The sequence below is a fragment of the Phalacrocorax carbo genome, chromosome 6 (genome assembly GCF_963921805.1).
Source record: "Phalacrocorax carbo chromosome 6, bPhaCar2.1, whole genome shotgun sequence".
NCBI lineage: Eukaryota > Metazoa > Chordata > Aves > Suliformes > Phalacrocoracidae > Phalacrocorax > Phalacrocorax carbo.
The window spans coordinates 9510293-9529017 of NC_087518.1; the positions used below are offsets into that span (position 1 = coordinate 9510293).

General features: G+C 42.0%; 1 protein-coding gene across 1 annotated transcript in view; it reads right to left on the minus strand.

Moving 5' to 3' along the window:
* The window catches only part of PTPRG (protein tyrosine phosphatase receptor type G), a 420049-nt gene that overhangs the window by 94298 nt on the left and 307026 nt on the right, over window positions 1-18725 (minus strand). Inside the window, exons 7-8 of the mRNA XM_064453587.1 lie at window positions 15306-15463; window positions 10356-10548 (exon numbers count right to left, since the gene is read on the minus strand). Coding sequence (XP_064309657.1) covers window positions 10356-10548; window positions 15306-15463 — 351 coding nt within the window. The remainder of the gene's footprint in view (window positions 1-10355; window positions 10549-15305; window positions 15464-18725) is intronic.

Sequence of the window (18725 nt, forward strand, 5' to 3'; positions counted from 1 at the left end):
GCAAAAAAAAAGTGCCTGTGAATTCATGATTGCTTGAGAAAAAAAAAGAACACAAACCAACAACCAGCGTCATTTCACATTGAAATAGCATCTCAGCTATTTTTAGAAAAAATATTACTAAAGCTCTCTTTAAAATTCACATCCTAAGGGATAATAAAAACATTGAGGGGCCTTTCAGGATGTCATTCTGTGGTGTACTGCAATACCGAGCAGACAGCTGAACTGGCCCTATGTAGGTCTAGCAGGACAGCTAAGCCACTATGTCCTGGCTAGCAGACCGCCCACGCCAGGACTCCCGGAGGCAGAAAAGCCTCACCAGGGCCACAGGGCTACATCTCAGCGGCACTCAATGCGCAAGTGCATCCGCAGCAGGCAGCGATGCCCCAGGCGTGGCACGCCCTGGACCTCTCAGAGTGAAAAAAAAACCCCCAACCCTCACCCTCCTGTCGGGGTTGACCTGAACTAGGAACTTGGCAAACAAGCTGGCTCCTGCCTTATGGAAAACTCCTGCAGAAAAGGGAGGGTTGTGTGGGTGCATCTGGAAGACGTCCTCTGACCTGGCACAGGGCAGCCTCAGCCAGCACTTCCAGATGTTGGCCATGTGTGGGGCCACCTGGGAGCTTGACACAGTCTTTTGCAGCAGATGAGCCCGCTGGGAAAGGCAGGGAGCAAGTCAGCATCTGGCTAGCCTTGTCTTCCAGGGTTCACTCAAGCCTGGAGAAAACTTGTTTGCCACTCAGACAAATTTAGCATGCTAATACAGTCCTAAGCGCTGGCCAGTCCAGCCATACAGCAGAGAATTATTTTCTTCATGTTAAAAACATTCCAATGGGCTGGAACAAACAAAATTAATTTAACAACTCCGCATTCATCTCTCCCATAATTTGATTTGTATGTTGTATTTGGCTATGTAACCTCCACGAGGCTTTCCTAACTGAAGCCTGATAAAGCTTAATCCAAAAGCTCCTGGCAGCTCCATTTCAGAGAGCTGAAGGACAAAAAGGGGGCTTATTGTTTTGCAAAAATTAACCACTGATGTTAAGATACACCCATGAACGCAGAAAGGCCATGTAAGAGACTGTTACAGCTTTTTTTTTTTCTCTCTTGTTTTAAGAGCAGCCTACATTTCTCTTTCAAAGACAGAAATGCAAAACCAGCCAAACTTTCTGGGTTTCATCACGGTTTTTGCATATGCTACCTGAGGTTATAAGAAGAGCCATTTAGGGAAAGTTAGAGAGAGCATAAGAACCATAGAGTTGGTTATTTCTTGTATACCTTCTCCTTGTAAAACAGGTACCTCATATGATGAATCCATTGGCACTGGGCTCAGAGGGATTTATAAAATCCTCTAAAAAATGTTCCAAATTAGCTCTTCCATGCATAAAAATGTCACCACTTTAAAGGCAGTTATTTCTAGCTGCGTTATGCCCTCTTTTGGAAAATCCCACTCTCTCCCTCCTGCTGCATGTCTCAGCAATCCAAAACTGCCGTTCCTCTCCTCGGTACCACGGGATACATGTTGTGTGTTGAAACCCTGACAATTTTGAGCACAGAAAAGCAATGTGCCAGTGAAGTCCTGAATCCCTCATAGTGAGATGCGCAGGGATCTTCCAAGGCAATTCATACATGGAGGGAGGAAACATCGGCATCAGGGTGTGCTCACAGATCATTACTGGATCAGGACTGCTCAGAGGTAGCTAAAAGATGGACAATGATCTTGTCTTGCTCTGGGCAGCAGCTCCTGGCCGTAAGGTAAGAGGGGTTTCACTTCTCCTTTCAACCCCTGCTCCGGGTGTTGGGATGGGTGGCAGGGAACAGTGCTTCTCCCTTACAAAGGAGGAGCACAGAGGATGGTAGGTGGGCCGTCCTTCCCACATGCTCAGTAGGAGAGAAACTGAGAGGTCAATATGGGGGTTTCATGCCTTTCTTCCCATAAGGGCAAACAAGTTGGTGGCCAAGCCCCTGGGGGAGAGAGAGTGTTTCTTTCCTCTCTGCCCCAGCCTGGGAAGGAGTTGGAAGGGTCAGTCCTCCAGGACAGATGACCACTTGCTGCCATTGCTGTAACAACTCAGCCACAAGTTTCCCAGATGATTTCAGAGAAGCCTGAAAACTGTCATCGATGCCTGTGCTATCGACAAAACACTGCACGGAGTTCACTCAGCACTGCAGCCCCCAGGAACCCTACTGCAGACAAGACAAAAGTGATGCCACCAACAGAGAAGGGAAGAAAAATACTTTCAATTACATATCTCTCTCTCTCTAAAAACACACACATGTATATTCCATCTCATTATCAGACCCTCAAAACTTCAAATAAACCCTGAAATGCAGAAATACGGGTTATACTGCAATAAGAAAACTCACGCTTGCTTTCAGTGCCATGCCATCAGGGAAGTGATACAATGCCAGATTCAGCTACCTTGCCTGACTCAACGGAGATGCCTGGGGAGAGACTCCGACCCATAGCAAACAGCTATATTCTTTGGGGTGTCAGATTCAATCTTGGCGTTCAGCAAGGGCTGTGCTCCCAAAGGGTAACAAACAGGCTATGAGGATCATATGCAGAGACAACGCAGGCTTTAATACATGGAGAAGTCCTAAAAGGCATACTTACAACATTTCTCCCCACAATTTTTACTAAATGTTTGAAATTTTTTTGCTTTGCTTTAGTGTACATTGTTAACTTCTTAGAGTGCTTATAAATGACATTACTAATATATAAGGATAATTGCTTTAAAAGAGAAGCACACATTTTTCCTTTACCTTTGCCTGCACTTTGCCAGCAGGCATTTGCAGGCTCCAGAGCATGCCAAAAACACAAATATTTGTGTTGATCTACTTCAATCCACAGGCAGAATGTAGCTAGGAGACAGACTATTTATCTTCCCTGCTCTTACCTTTCACTATGCTTCAAACAGATAGGGCTGTTTCTTAAGGTGTGAGGGACATCGACAGAACCCACACTTGTTTTATAAGCCTTGTGAAATAACCTCATGAGGAAACTGGCACGTGGGGCACTTCCGAGGGGGGGGGTCTGGGCAGGCTGGCTTCTGCCCCTCTGCTGCCTGCCCATTTCCCGAGGTGAACGCACAGCCGGCATTTGGACTCATTCCTGTATGGCTTGCTTTGTAGCATTTGAGTTTCCATGGCATCACAGCAACAGACCCTGTTTTACTGAAAGGCATGGATTGTGTGTTTTACTGTGTTGTGTTTGAACCCAAATATTTAATATATTTCACAACTACCATTTCTACAGCTGTGGCCTGAATTCTCAGTGGGTGCAGATCAACCTTGCTCTGTCACATGCCATGCTGGGCTAAACTGATGTCCAACAAGGATTTGCCCCACAAGATTTTGTGTTTATATTGCACACATAGAGGGTGATATGTGTTTAAAATGTACACCTGTGCCCTTATTTACACAGTGCAACACATGTGATCACGTTCAGTGGCACGTGTTGTGTCAACAGGGGGAGAAAGGAGGATTTCCTGCCAGAAGACATGCGTTTGCCATGTTAGCCGAGCTGCCCTTTCCAATGTCCTGGTGAAGGTTGCTTGGACCAGGGAGCATAGGAAGAACAAGCCGACAGGTTAGAGCATCCCGATTCCTGCCTGAGGGATGACCAAAATCAGGCTGGGAAAGCAGCTTCCCATTCATAGCTTCTGGAGGCTTTTTCTAACACAAGGGATAAGCCGCAGACACTCATGGTCCAAAATACAGTCAGGACTGAATTTAAAATCAGTACTGGGGGCCAAACATCTGGATCGGCAGGCAGGCAGTGCAGAAAGGAATTCCCTGCAGGTGGAATAAATGGAATAAATCCTCAAGTTCCCTTACAAGTACTAAGCTCTTCCAGCTTTAGTGGCAGCTGAGAACCCAAACCGTACTTAAACTTTCACACTGAATTCCTCTTGCTCTTTTGGTTTGGGCCCTTTTTAATCTCTAAACAAGTGCAAGCAGTTACTTATTGCTTACTAATAACTCTGCTGGTAAGCTGTCCACTACATTCAGGCACAGACACCTGTGTTGCTCACATTACAACCACACGGAAGTCACTACAGGTGAAAGAAGCCTGCAGAACAGAGTCACTGAGAACAGAAGCACGAGACCTATGTCAGGTACAAAAAGAAGGTACCACTTCAAAATTGGTCAGTTTTTTTCCTGAAACACTTTGTCTTCCACCTGACTGATCTGAAACTCTTTGGAAGGGAGCAGCCTGTCCTTTCCTGCTTTTGCATTTCATGCTCCAAGACAACTGCATAGACAAGGACCCAGCACTGCAGAGCAAGACACCGATGAGGTGGAACAGATGAGATATGCAGGAGCACACTAATTTCTGCCTAAAATGTGATTACAGCAAGTACTTGAGGTACCTGTCAAAAGAGACTCTTGCAGCAATAGGTGAGTACATTTACTTGGAGCACTGAGGCATAGTGGCAGCTGGGCAGGTCTACAGCGCAAAGAAGATGCAGGGCAAGCTATTAGCAGCACGGTGTTACCACCCTCAAGTGCAACCTTTTGCACCAAGCCAGTCTGCTGTGCCAGCAGAAATCCTAATAGTGATACATAGATTCATCTGCACCAGCACACAGTAGTAGGGCACTGACCTGATTAAAGGAGAATGGAATCGGGAACGGACAATCTTTGTAACAAAATGAAATAAAAAAGGGAAGTAGGAAAAATCCAGTTACCCAGGGAAAGCGGGAAGGAGTGGTTAATCTATGAAGAAATCAACCTGTAAAACAGATTCTTCCAAAGGACAAGAACAATCAACTGTAATGGTAAACATATTGTAAAATATCCAGAAAAGGTTCTTGCCTATTTTAATTTTCCCAGAGACATTTAAAGAAAATAAATAATTATAATTTTGCTTTAGCAATTCCAAGTTAAGCTGTCAATAATGTATCTTTTAAAATTTACATTTACAGCGTTGTTTTGGATAGGTTACACTTACTGCTATGCAGTATTTTGTGGTCGTTTAGGTTTGACTAAAATATATAAACAGCATTCTGTGAGAGTAAAACTTTTCTGCCTAACACCCTTTTTGGCCTCCCAGAGAGAACCCGAGGGCATGAAGAGACTGCAAAGTTGTTTTGAGAGAGTTCTTATAAAACATGGGCATTTAGAAAGCAAAAACAAATTACTGGGAGTAATAACTGAGGCTATAAATGAGACAAATAACTTGTTCTCATTCAGAAACACTGCTGCCAATGCTCTAAACAAGCTGCCTCAGAATGATGATGTCACTGCACTGAATCTCCAGAAGAACTCAGATTTTGGGTGATGCTGCAGTGGAGGTGCACTCCAACACAAGAATGCCACGCCACGCAGAAAAGGCAATACCTTCGTAGGAGGCCTTAGTTCCATTTCTGATGCCACAAGCTGTGAAGTAGTGAATACGAACTAAACCGCTTTGCTTGAGCAGTGCTGTACCTTTGATTGCAGGTCGATAGCTGGAGCCATGCCTCCAGCGCAAAGCATGTGGAGGGAAAACCCAAACATCATCTATCCACATTCTAGTGGCATTAAGTTACAAGGACTTCCAAACTGTGCACCACTACTGCTTAACAAAGAACAGTAACGAAAATTATTGCCTATACACTACTAGAGAAATGTCCCAGCTGTTAATTTAGAGTCCAAAGCTAAGTAAGTTTTACTAGAGTGAATTTATGACTGCTCATTATTTAACTTAGTCTAGGATCATAATTAAAGATGGTACTCTAAGGCAAATTCCCACTGATGGGAAACAGCATCATTTGAGACTCCAGCAAAGAGTAATCAGACACCTTTGGGGAAGTAATCAGGCATCTGTGAAAGAAAACTCTGATGTCAAGAGCCCCTCACATGGGATGCTTGTTTAAGTGTTGTGAGGCTTGCAGCACGTTTAATGAGAAAGAAAGGTTAAAGGTTTTTTTTTTCCCAACGTTAAAAAACATAAAGAGAAAGAAACAACATTTGAAGATCCTAATCAGCAGCAAAATAAAATGGGCAAATATTGTTGCACATCGGGTACAACTTAAAAGAAGGAAATGAAACACCTTTTCCTCCTGAGCGTCAGTGCCTACACCTTTACTGAAGCAGGTAATGTTTTGTAAATACATCTCTGCTTGATGGGGCAACATGTGGAAGTAGTAAGGAACATGCAGGCTTAGGTCCTTGAACTGGATGGACTTTTATGTAAGAATTCTGTCTATTTGTCCCTGAAGAACAATGTACTCTATTAAACGGATAAATAATTAGGAATCCCTCTAGCATAGCTGCTTGAAAGCAGCCCACGAAAAGGCAGGAGCACAGTACGTGATGTGAGACCGCAACACAGCCCTGACCCACAGAGGGCAGGCCAGGGAAGAAAGGAAGCAATTTTAACAGAGATGGTCACGTGCAAACAAACAAACACTGCCACTGATACTTACAGTATCTGGTGAATATTTTACAAACACATTTCCAGTTTAATATGTCTGTACAGAGAACCTCTAACTTTGCAAAACTTCATATAAATCAGTACTGGAACGCTGGTGAGCCCTCTTGTTAAATTTTACAGGCCTGATGATCTGCATGATTTAACAGCATGATCCACTGTATATCTTGAATCTCTGAAAGTTTAATCTTCTTTAAAAATATTGTTGCATGACGGTTTATTATCCATCCACCAGTTGCTACAATTACATAGCTGAACAGTATTTATCCTGAATGGTGTATTTCAGAAGTAAGATATTTAAAGATGATCTGTATGGTTTCGTGAAACAGCTCCAGGGTCAACTTAAGAATTAAGCTCAGCTCATGGGTTCTGATTCAGCAAAGGTCTTACACGTATGCTTTTATTTCCAGGCATATGAGCAGTCCTCAGGAGAACTGTTTTAAATCAGCTTTTGCCAACAGGAGGAAGGAATGAGATAATGGAACGAAAAACCCTCTTCTTGCTAAGTACTAACACAAAAGGAAAACTGGAATTTTCACTCCCAAGTGAAAAATTAGCCCTCTACACTCTTTCAAATGAGCTAAAATATTTTCACCATCTTGTATTGGGATGATTAAAAACACTGCCCCTCCCTACATTGCCTCTTTAAAATTAAAAAAGAGGGAGAGGGAAGTAACTGCAAAACAAAAGGCCGGTAACATTCATGTTGGCTAACAAACTGGATCCAAATGCACTGACAATTTTGGTTGACCCAAAATAGCCTTTTCCAGAAGACATTTAATTTACCAAATAAATGGTACCACCACTTACAGGGCTTCGCTAAGGAAATACTCAAAGGACTGGCATAAAGTGAGAAATAGCTTTCCTCCAGTGTATCTGCAGGTTATGCTACTGGTCATGGTTCTGTGACCTGAGATAGCTTTGATAGCTGGGAGAAAAGACATTCCCGTTCGGTGCCAAACGGTTTAAGATAGCACGTTCGTCAATGGACAACTGCAGAGCTGCATTGCTTTGTGCTGATCTGAAATTCCCTATTCAACGGGGAATTCTGAAAATTATTCTGAACATTATGCAAATTGTTCTGGGCACATTTTCCTCCAAAATAAAGAAGGCTTACATAACGAACACTACACTGTTTTCTAGATTAGCAATACTGCCCACAGACTTAATAGAGTGTGACAGAGGAAACAAATTGCAAAAATTCACACCGACAAACAGATCCAAACTTCCCCTCCAGAGCTGAAGACCATCACAAACCATATCACCTTGCAGGAAGTAAGAGACATGTTTTCGTGACCTTGCCTTTTTCTACAGCACACAAATCTAAGCACGGGGAGGGTAGACAGGAGCCGACATCTGACAGCCATTGGTCACATTGCTTAACACAACGTGGAAAGCATCGAGATGTAACCATGAGGTGTGCAGAAGGATCTGCATAAAATAAATTTGTTATGCTACCCCTACACTGTTATATTTGTATGCTAGACTGTCTGGCTGAGAAGCACTCTGTGCACTCGACTTCTCAGTACTTTTGCATGAATGACACTATATAAAGAGGTACTGTATTTACTAGCTGAATAAACAATAGGTTTTGCTTTCACTCAAGTATTATGACTTCAACTCATTTTATTTATATGTCAGTAGTTCAGATTGTGCAGTGGACCAGGCACATCATCACTGTTCACCTTTGTCAAAGAAGGGGCCAGAAACATCCACGTTGTTATATCTCTGGAACAGCTATAACTCATCCCTGTAACCTTTGGAGGATACACTACAATCCATTTTGTGTTAGCAACACTGCAGCAACCTATTTATTTTTATGTTCATGAAAAAAATGCACCTATTTTCACTGTCCCCTGGTGTGCATACAACCCAAAAAGTGACAAGTTGACAGAGCCGATACAAAAAGATTGGCTGCCCAGCCATTAGCCTCCTATAGCAAAAGCTCCAGGGGGAAAAAAAATCACCGCCTCTAACATCATCCCTGCCATTAGATGGCATGCTGAATGTTGTCAGATCATGGGAAATGGGGGAATACATGCCCCACACCTGAGGGTCTCTCCTGACTATGTCGTAAGCTCAAATTCCCAGGCAGGCTTGAGTACAGAGCATTACAGCACCTGGACATGATGGGAGAGGACCCAGAGAGAACCAGCTCAGGAAACCAGTCCCCAAGCATGTAAGGTGTCAAGCACCCAGGCACCAAGCCATCTAAATGTGGACTAACGTTTGTGCACCTCCCTTGCTCCTGTAGACTGGACATCATGTTAACTATGCCATGTGCACTTGGTTAAATCTGGGCCTTGGAGTTCTTAAAGATCAAAGTCAATGTGAATCTTTCCAGTTACTCAAGTGCTCCTTCGGTACCAACACTTCCAAATTCAAGATCAGCCCATTAACTACAGACCTTAGCATTGGTAATGCTCTGTCAAAATTGTGGGTTTCAGCTATTTACTATGGGGGTGAAAATCACCTAAAGCATTTTTATAATCTTAAAAACCATCCAGTGAGTCAAGGAATATACAGGCCTGTGGCCAAAGCAGTAAAATCTTCTTGAATATTATACCACATGTACCAGAAGTACCTTGGCTGCACTCAAAATGAAAACTAGTCAGTTTGTCACTTTTAACATAATGTAACCTATTAACTTTCATCACTGTTCTGGGTAAGTAATATGTGCACAGGATATAACTGAAGAAATAAATATTGACACATGTTGCTGTTAAAACACTGATTGAAAACTGCAGGCCAGAGCATCAGAGCATAGCAGGGTTTCTTCGTTCCCAAAATCTCCTTCTCACTTCTGATGTAAATTCTCCGTCCCAAGGCTGCCTTTAATGTACATGAGGTTTGTGTACGTGTATAATATATATATATAAATAAGCACGCTCACAGAATAATGAGCCCTGAGAAATACACTCTTTCAGCACTCTCTTGGGAGGGTGAGGTTGCTGAACACAGCTGTTTTCATGATTCACGTCCTCTAAAAACTACGCTTTCTGTGCCTGGCCAGGTGAAAATGCCAGGTACGAAAGGGAAGCTTGTAAATCTGCTTAGCTGTTTCCTTCTGGCAAACTGCCCCCCTCTTCTTTACCCCTACTCAGAACTAGTTAAGCACCAAGCACTTCTCGAGACTGAAGTCTGGGAAGTACATGTCATTCCTCCTACCTATAAATAACACTATTCAATAAAATAAAGGCAAATAAAGGTAGTAAATGATATTTATTTCTAGTCTTATTTTATCCAGTACACATTTCTCTCAGAATTTTTGATGTGCTCCTCTAGCCAGGGATGTCTGTGCCAACACCACGAATGCAACCTCCCTCCCACCCCCCTCCATCCAGCTCATTATCCAGTGTCTGACAGCAGCAAGCACCAGCTGCTCTACAAAAAGGCACATGAAACACTTCAGCAAGACATTAGAAAATCACCTGCCTATAAGGAAAAGGTTTTTTTCCCCTGTCACCAGTACCAACAGATGGATACAAACGTTGAATTAAAAGGTCGACGGTTCTTCAAAAGTCTTGTTACTGCAAAAATGAAACCCATAACCACATCTGGATACACTATTCCCATTCAAACACCCAGTCAGTGCTAATGGGGCTGAATTTTTTTCCTCTGACCCCATCCCTTCATATTTCCTTGTCAAGCATCTCTAAGGCACTACAGCCAGTCAGCAGAAACAGGGACATCGCCAGTTTGAGACCCATATTCTGGGGCTTTACTGCCATGGCACCTTGTGACAGCGAGTTTCAGAGGTAATTGCAGGCTTACGCAGGATTAGTTAATTTATTGACACATACCAACAAGGAATGCCTGTGTACACTGTATTATTTCTTCAGCAGCTCACAGCTATCCTTGACACAATTCGGTAACAAAGTAGATTTAAAAAAACCTGTCCCATTAGTCAAGCACGAAAGTTGTAAGTGTAACCTACCTTTGGAAGCTTCTGTACCGAGTGGATTTTCCAAGATGTCTGTCATATCTTGGCTCCAAGCATCCTTCACGGCAGACTTCGACACCTTCCTGTTGTTCAGGCTTTGCTGCGGTCGGAAGTTATTCCTCAGGTACTCAACGGACTTGACGTGGTCTTGCTGTTCAGTGGTGAATATGGAGTAGAACGCCTCCAGCTGATCGCAGCCATCATGGCAGGGCAGAGAAAGGGCATTAATTAGAAAAACAATGTGGTGAAATCCGGGTGGCTGATAAGAAAGTAAAATGGCAGGAAGTAAAATGTTGATGCCAAGACTGATAAATCACATGGGAAGTCAGGCTGCCCAGTGAAATCACTGCCAACCATCTTATCTCGGCACAGTGCTTATCCTGCCCTACAAGGGAGAAGGCCTTCTAGCAACCCGTGGAAGTCTGAAATGGGCGAGGAAACATTTGCCCTTAGATCCCTCGTCTGGAAGGATTTCATGTGTGACAGCCACACCAAACCCTCCTCAACGCTGGCACTGGTTTGCTTTGCGGTATCGCGTCAAAAAGTACTTCCAGGTCATTCCACCCCAAAAGCATTCTCCAGGACAGGGCAACCCTACCTTATCTCCAAATACCTTATGAAGTTTAGCTGCCAGGCTAAGCTTCACAGACAGCTCTTGCAGCACTTCCGCAGGAAGGTCACTGCAATTGTCACATTTTACGGGATGGACACCCAAACCCATGAGCTGGCTTGCCCAGAGGCAGGTCAGTAACAGAGTGAAGCAATCTCAGGATTACCAGCCTCAAGCGCCCTGACCTCCCTATCAACCACTGTTCCCTCTGATACCTAACTACTGGGTGGGAAAAAAATAACACAGAATAAATGTATTTAGGCACAGTTAGCATATACTCCTCAGGGAATAAGTTTCCTCTGTTGGATTCAGATCTGAGCTATTTTTAATAAAATGTATTAACTTGTAAGAAAGAACTGTAATTGGAAAACTTCTCCGTTACTTTGTATCTTAGTATTTTTTAGAAAGAAATTTCTAGCAAACTAAGGTGAAAATATTAAGCTAATGTTTTTCTCACATCTATCAAGGTCAGTATAGCATTTACCAATAGCTTGTTATCATTCAGGTCAAGAACTAGAATTAGTTATGTTGCTGCTGGAAAGACTGAGCAAGACAGAGCAGAAAAGGATTCAGTCCTGGTATCGTTTACATCAACATCAATTACATATATTGATAGTATGGATTTTGGAAGTGCAGAATCTGACCCAAGACACTAAAAAGGGACTTGAATTACACTCAAGGCTTAATGACAGGTCATTTTGAAAGCTACACCCTTTTCGTTAATTGTATCTGCTCTAAAAGCTCCGGAGAAGTGAGAGTCCTCAAACTTGCAACTGGGAAAAATGATCATTGTAGCCTCAGTTGATAGAACTGATAAAAATAATCAAAGGAAAGTGTAACAGAGCAGTTAAGCATCCTCCACTAAAACAAGAGGCGCTCACTACCACTATTTAATTTCCTTTCAAACCAGTAATCTGAAACCCCTTTTGCTTTTGCTGTCCAGCTCACCCAGTCTGCTGGGCCTGACAATCCTAGTTATTAGGCTTAAATCTGTAAAAATTCTCTGACCCCCAGGGCAGGAGAGAGCTAATTTTTACATTTGAATTTCATTTCAAAAGTAAATTCCTTTGGAGTGGGTGGTGCGTTGAGCTGGCTAATGGAGATATGTATAGGAATGTTATCACTGGGAGCAGCACATGGATAGTGGGAGGGAGAAAGGCTGGACCACACAGCTCTAATCCTGAGTTTGGCAGCTCTGCACTATAACATAAAACGGAGAGAGCTGCATCCTGCTACAGGCAACCACTTCCAAGATAACAGCACAACTCAGGCTTGTACATTTTTAGCAGTAGCTTCCCCCTAATCACAACTAATTTTACTGTACAAGCAGGGAAACTGAGGCAGAGGGACAGCAGGTGACCAGCAGGGAGGGCTGACAGCCAGTGACCAGCACCCATTGCAGGCGGGGAGCTTCAGTTTTGCAGGTACTGATGGTGGGATTTGGTTTGTAATTTTTTTTGCATCTTAGGTGAATGCCCTATTCCCTGGTTCTCATGCAATTCTCTCTGAGTCTTCAGAGAAATGTCTAGAAAAACCTTGCAAAATGTCTCCCAATTATTTGCAGTAGGCCTTCAGAAGCATTGACAGATGGATTAAAAAAAGGGGTAAAGGGGCTATCTTACATTTTTGTCTTAAGAAAAATACCCAGCAGATGATCCTACTACACCTTCTATGAAAGCACAGACGAAAACTCTTGTGAATATTTACGTATCTTTTACACTTTGTACACTGGAAGCAGTTTTGATGAAGCCAGCTAACAGAGCTTAAGGTTACTTTATAAAAGCTCAAGAACTTGGGTAGCAACTGCTCCTCTGAAGTCAAGTCTCTAGGCTTATACTTCCATGACATTAATTGATTTTTTTAAACTTTCAGAGAGAACTTTTAAAGTATTTTCTTCTGCCATGCTACCTTGGGGAGGTATAATTGCATTTTAACAACTGCCAAGTCAAATACAATTTTTAACCTTCCCCTTTTTATGTGTTGAAGTATATATAAGTAATTTCAACTTCATTTTTACTATAAAAATATTATCTACCACAAATGAGAAATTAATTTATCTATACCTGCCAGAAAAAAAAATATACATAAGAGCTGCAGTCAAGGAGCTACATTCATGCTCTTCAAGGAGTACAAGAGCTCCCGTTCAGAAGGAGAAATTAAAAGCTGCTATAAAACTATTGCAGATACAGGGAAACCTGATCTAAAACTCCTAGTCATGTAATTACAAACCATTAAAGCCTGGTGTTCACAGTTTTCTAAGGGCTGAATATACAAATGGCAATTAAAAATACTGAAACCATTATAAGCACAATGAGATACTCTGAGGTATGTATTATGAGAGATAATGCCATGCTTTGGGTCATTGAATGCACTTAGCTTTACAATGCATCTGCAGGGTGACACGGCTCGTCCTGTTTTGTTGTCTAATTATCGGGAAAGATGATGATGATGGAGCGCTGAGAATAAAATAGAGAAGCCTCCACAAATGGACCACTTCAGTACTGTCCTTTTTACAGCAAGGTATTTTACACAAAAGCAAGGATTTAATTGGAACAGCAACAAAGCTCAAACAATATCACTTTCCTCCTCTGGGATTACAGACTGCTTCGCGGGGTTTGTGATAAAGAAGGTTAAACTATGGCAATGGATTATGTTGCACTATTTCTGTTAGAGGAACAAATAATAATCATAGCAATGGCAGGCTCTTAAAATACACCCATCTAGAGCTGCCAGGGGGAAGAATACTATTATTTATTCCACATGTGTTGTAGTATCAATGAAAGTCTGTCTACACACAGAATTCCCAGCCCTTCAACCACACACGCATGCACAAAGCAGCACAACGCCAAATTTTAAAGGCTTGACTTGGCACAGTTACTATTGTACAGCACAGGAAAGAAGCTATGCCAGGATAAAGTACCTTTATACCATTATAATGATGGCCATAATTGGTATTTACCAGTTTATTTGCATTTGTTAAAAGAGAAGAAAAAATGAAGTCATGACCCACCTGATGTGTATACAGGGTATAAAACTGAGCGTGGGCCAGGCCTCGCAGCCACCAAATAATAAACAGTAAACTTATTGATGTAGTGAAAAGCTACAAGGGATTGCAAGTATCCTGCAGGCAAGGACAGAATTCAAAATGATCTCGACAATCAGAGAAATAGCCTGAAAAAAACAAAGGGTCCGATTCAACAGGGACCATGTGCGAAGAGTCCCACGCTTCAGCTAGAACCGTGGGCTGCATGAACGCGTGATGTGCTCAGCACTGCTAGAGAGCGCTCTGGGGAAAGCCTCTAGCGAAGGGGTTCCTGCTGACCAGGAGCTGAACTTGGGCAATAACGTCATGCTTTTGTGAAAAAGGCAAAGTAGCACCAGCACGGGTGGCCAGACACATGAATCCTGCCATGTCCCTCAGCCTGGGGAGGGCCCCAGCTGAACCGCTGCTGCCGGTTTTGAACGCAGCACTTCAAAAAAAGATGAAAGAGTCTACAGGAGAAGCAGCGGGATCTAGAAAACATGAAAGAAAGCCTGGAACAAGGGCATGGTGATTGCCTGCCACTGTTTTGAAATCTTTGAGAACCAGCATCTGTCAGTCATGATCACCCAGTGAACTCTGCACTTATGCTTTACAGAATTAGCGTATTTAAAGAGTTTGTTTTCAGTGGCTTAAGCCAGATGAATAAAAGGAAAGACTAACTTCAGCAGGATGGCTTTCTAAAGACAACAAACAATGCCAAAGGACACTTAGCTGGTAAACATCTGACTCCATCTAGCCATTACTTTACTGCGAGCATTCTTCTCCAGACACATCTCAGACATTGTGTCTGTTTGCATTAAAAGCTGCTATGTGCTGATCTTAAAGATTTGTGCACCAGCTCTCTAAGCACATAATGGTAGCTTTACTGAGTTATAAAAACAGTTAAGCATGGAGAATTAATGGAAGGACGTCTTGTCTAATGTAATTAGTTCAAATTACTAAATCTGAGCAGAAGTGAAATCACTCACTTTACTTTGAAAAGAAAGTTTCAATTAAAAAGAATAAAAAGGAACTCCATGTAAATATTTATACCATAGCTTAATTTAATCTTAACAAAAACAATACCAAATAAATCATTGAAAGGAAACTGGGTTTCATGTTGTACTGTCTTCTTAAGACTGATGGCTCATGTTCAGAAACAATATTACTTAAGAGAAAAAAAAAATCACCGACACTTCCTTTTTTGTCAACAGAAGCATTTTTGTTCTCAAAATTAAAACAGAGGATTTTGAAAACACAGTCTTAAAGAGAGCAAATGGAGAGGTGGACTTGACTAACAAAATAAACACACCTGATGGTAAGAAATGGGAACGGGCTTCCGAAAAACGATCCATTCCACAATCTCGCTACACGGAGGAGTAGTCAGAGAACCTGCGTAGCGGTAGTAACTCCCCAGCGATGTCGGCAGAAGGTCCCTCAGCACAAAGGGATCCAGAAAGGTCTCCTTCTCTGTGGGGAAGATTGACAAGCAGAATTACACTTTTTTTTACGTGTCTTTGAAACAGACATCACATTGATAGGCAGCCTAACAAGGTGTAATGGCAACAACATATTTTATCATATATATATATAAAAAATGAAATATGAAAACACCCTATCAGGAAGGCTCTGTAAGAGTCGATGTGTTGATTATCAAAAGAGCAGCCAAAATGCTAGTCAAACCTATATCGAACACACACGTTCCTATTTTGAAGGCATGCAGGTGTGAAATGCCCTTGTTACCCCCTGGTTTATGTTAGCACAGAAAGAACACCGTATTCGGTGGTTTCAGCGCTCAGTAAATGGCTTTTCAGCTTGATGGCAGTGAGGGTTTGCCAAGACCCAGCAAGGACACGGCCGGGCCCCACTGGTTCCACTTGCTGCTGCCCAGCCAAAAAGCATTGGGTAGCATATCCGTCCCATCCTCACCAGTGGGGGAAAGGGATGCGGGAGTCGGGTCAATCACTCCGTGGGTTGCTGAGATGGAGGAGGCAGAGCCACGCTGCCCAGCCAAACCTCTTTGGGAGCTCCTGGGGCTATAAGCTGAAGAGCAAGACTGCAGGGCAGCAGGGCACCTCTGAAGCTGAGCTCCAGCCATGCAGGTATTGCGGCTGGTGCTGCTGGGTGCAGTGAGCACAGCACCACAACCATGTTACGGAGGTAAAACCGCTGCCTCTTCTCCCTAGTCCAGGAAACACTTTCCCAGGGTCCAATAGTCTGGGGACAAACGCTTTCCTCTGAGAAGCTCCTTGGACAGCCTGAAATGCAAGACTAAGCACTGAAAGAATTTAGCTTCAAGTAACAGTGACAAGCTGGTAATATTTAGCACTGCGGAGAAAAATAAATAAATGAAAGGAGGGAACAGCTGCAGGCAAGACAATTTCCCTGCCATCCCTGAGCATTTATCCTCTGCAATTTATGTTGACTCACAGGCTAAAGCGCCCTCTCAGTCTGTGCAAAGGTGTTCACTGCCTCAGGGCATACTGACAGGGGAGGCTCTCCCATACATCTCTATTCCTCACTTTCTATATTCTTTGTGCCTCAAACAAGAGTCCACATTTGGGCAGCAGGAACTCTTCTCTCCCCATCTCATCAAAGCTGCTAGGTAAGCCCGCTCCCCCCGTAGCAAAGCAGAGAAGCAGGTAGGCTGGTGATTGACACGCATATCTTCCAAAGTCAGAAGAAAAAGAAAAAGGATGAAGTCTGCAGAATTCTCTTCCACAGCATCCCACAGTTTTCCAGAAGTCTTGATCAAATCAAGAGTTGCCTATGCCTCTGAGCAGCAGTCTGATACTCAGGGGAATTTTTTTCCTCCACTGCTGCTGCAAGGTGCAAAGAGATGATGCACTTCAGACATCTATTCTTCGGCACAATATCAACAGGTGTGCAATGTTTTCACAGCATGTAGCATTCCAAAATAGGAGTAATTCCATTAAAGTCAAAGTATACATTGTAACAGAATACTGCAATCTCTTCATTAACAATTTCTTTCCTTCTAATCCAAGCAGATATCAACCACTTCTACAGTCCCAGAAAGGAAACAAACGAGTAAAACACATTTTCTCCTCTTCATAACATACCTCCGGGGAAAAAAAGTGTGTTTAGATAATAAATAGTAAAATATATATGATTGGCCAAAGTTCAAAGAGATTCTAATCAAGAAGTCATAATCACAGCAAAAGGTCGTATTTAATTTGATTGGCTTATTTTTATGCAGGAGAAATTGGTTAGAAAAATTGCAAACTCAGTCACAGGATTTGATTTCCAAATGCAGCACACATACATCTTCACAGCAAAATGACATGGGTTTTCTATTTCAGAAACTGCCTCTCTGCCTATGGAAGCTGAGCACACAGTGGACTGCTACGAATCTGAAAGAGTATTTGAACATGCAAACATCCTCTTTGCAGTGCCTCGCAGCCAATGACCATATATAAAGTAAATGGGAGGTAGAGGCACATTTTGAAGAGAGCTTTCCTCTTGCATTTAAGAAAAAATGTTTCCATTAAAATTAACAATTTAACAATTTTTAACTTTTATAACCTTTTATTTAGAATGATGGAATCACTTAAGATGCTGGATAAACATTCTGTGAGAAACCGAGAATATGGAGTATCCCTTTATCGAAGGATGGCAGGAGAATGAAGCTCGTTTTACACTTTCAAGGATTTTTGTGCCATATGCTGACAATATTATATTTTAATAATTAATTGTTCATCAAAGGAAAAGATGAAGAACAGGGATGCTAAATTCAAAGTTATTCAAATTGCAAAAATGAATAATGCATGACTTTTATATTAAATACACACTGTATTAAGTAGTCTACATTTCATCCAACTCTGTCTTTCATTTTTAAACATTTTGAACTACAATATGAATAATCAACCAAGGGAAGCTTATTTAGACAGAGAAATACCTTATTTGAATGCAAACTGGAAATATCCGACTATGATTACATTTTGGTTATCAATTAGGGAGGGTTTTTTCCTAAGCATTTGGAAAGTCATAGTCAGCTGTGAAAAAGAATATTTCTTGAGGAAAAAGTAGCTTTGCTAATACACAGTTTAAGTAGGGCAGGGTGTACTTGATCTAATTTTTCATGGCTACAAGCAACGCTGTAAGTTTTCATTAATGAATTCCAAAGATTAAAATAAAAAAAAAACCCAACATATAATTGGATTAAAATGACCACTAAAATAGATGATAATCAATTAATTATGCTTTAATAACCTAACACTTCTGAAAACAGATCATTCCTTTGTATCACTTCCATCTAGATGCACAGTGCAGTTTCAGAAACAAGAGTCACAAGCAGATGTTCACATGATGCTTGAAGAAAAAGGGACTTAGAAACTCAGGAGTCTACCTCCCATATCCTTCAAGAGCATATAGGAACAGCAAATGCCATGAGCTCCTATGAGCTTGAGACATTTTTGAAAATGGGATTTTGAAGTCATGGCACTTTTAAAATTTCAACCTTAAATCGGTTTTTGTTATTTGTAAAACTGTAAGGAGAAGAATTTGCAAGCTAAGCAACAGCATTCACTGAATAAGGTTGATATATTTTATATACATGTACATACACTCAAATGCGTGTATATGTAATTCCTACTAAATGGGAAAGAACAAGGTTGGAAATAATATCAATCCTTTCTTCACTGTCTTTTATGACCAGTTCCTGTTTCCCATTTTCACTGCTTGGGACAGGCATAAGCTGTGCCCAGAAGGCTGG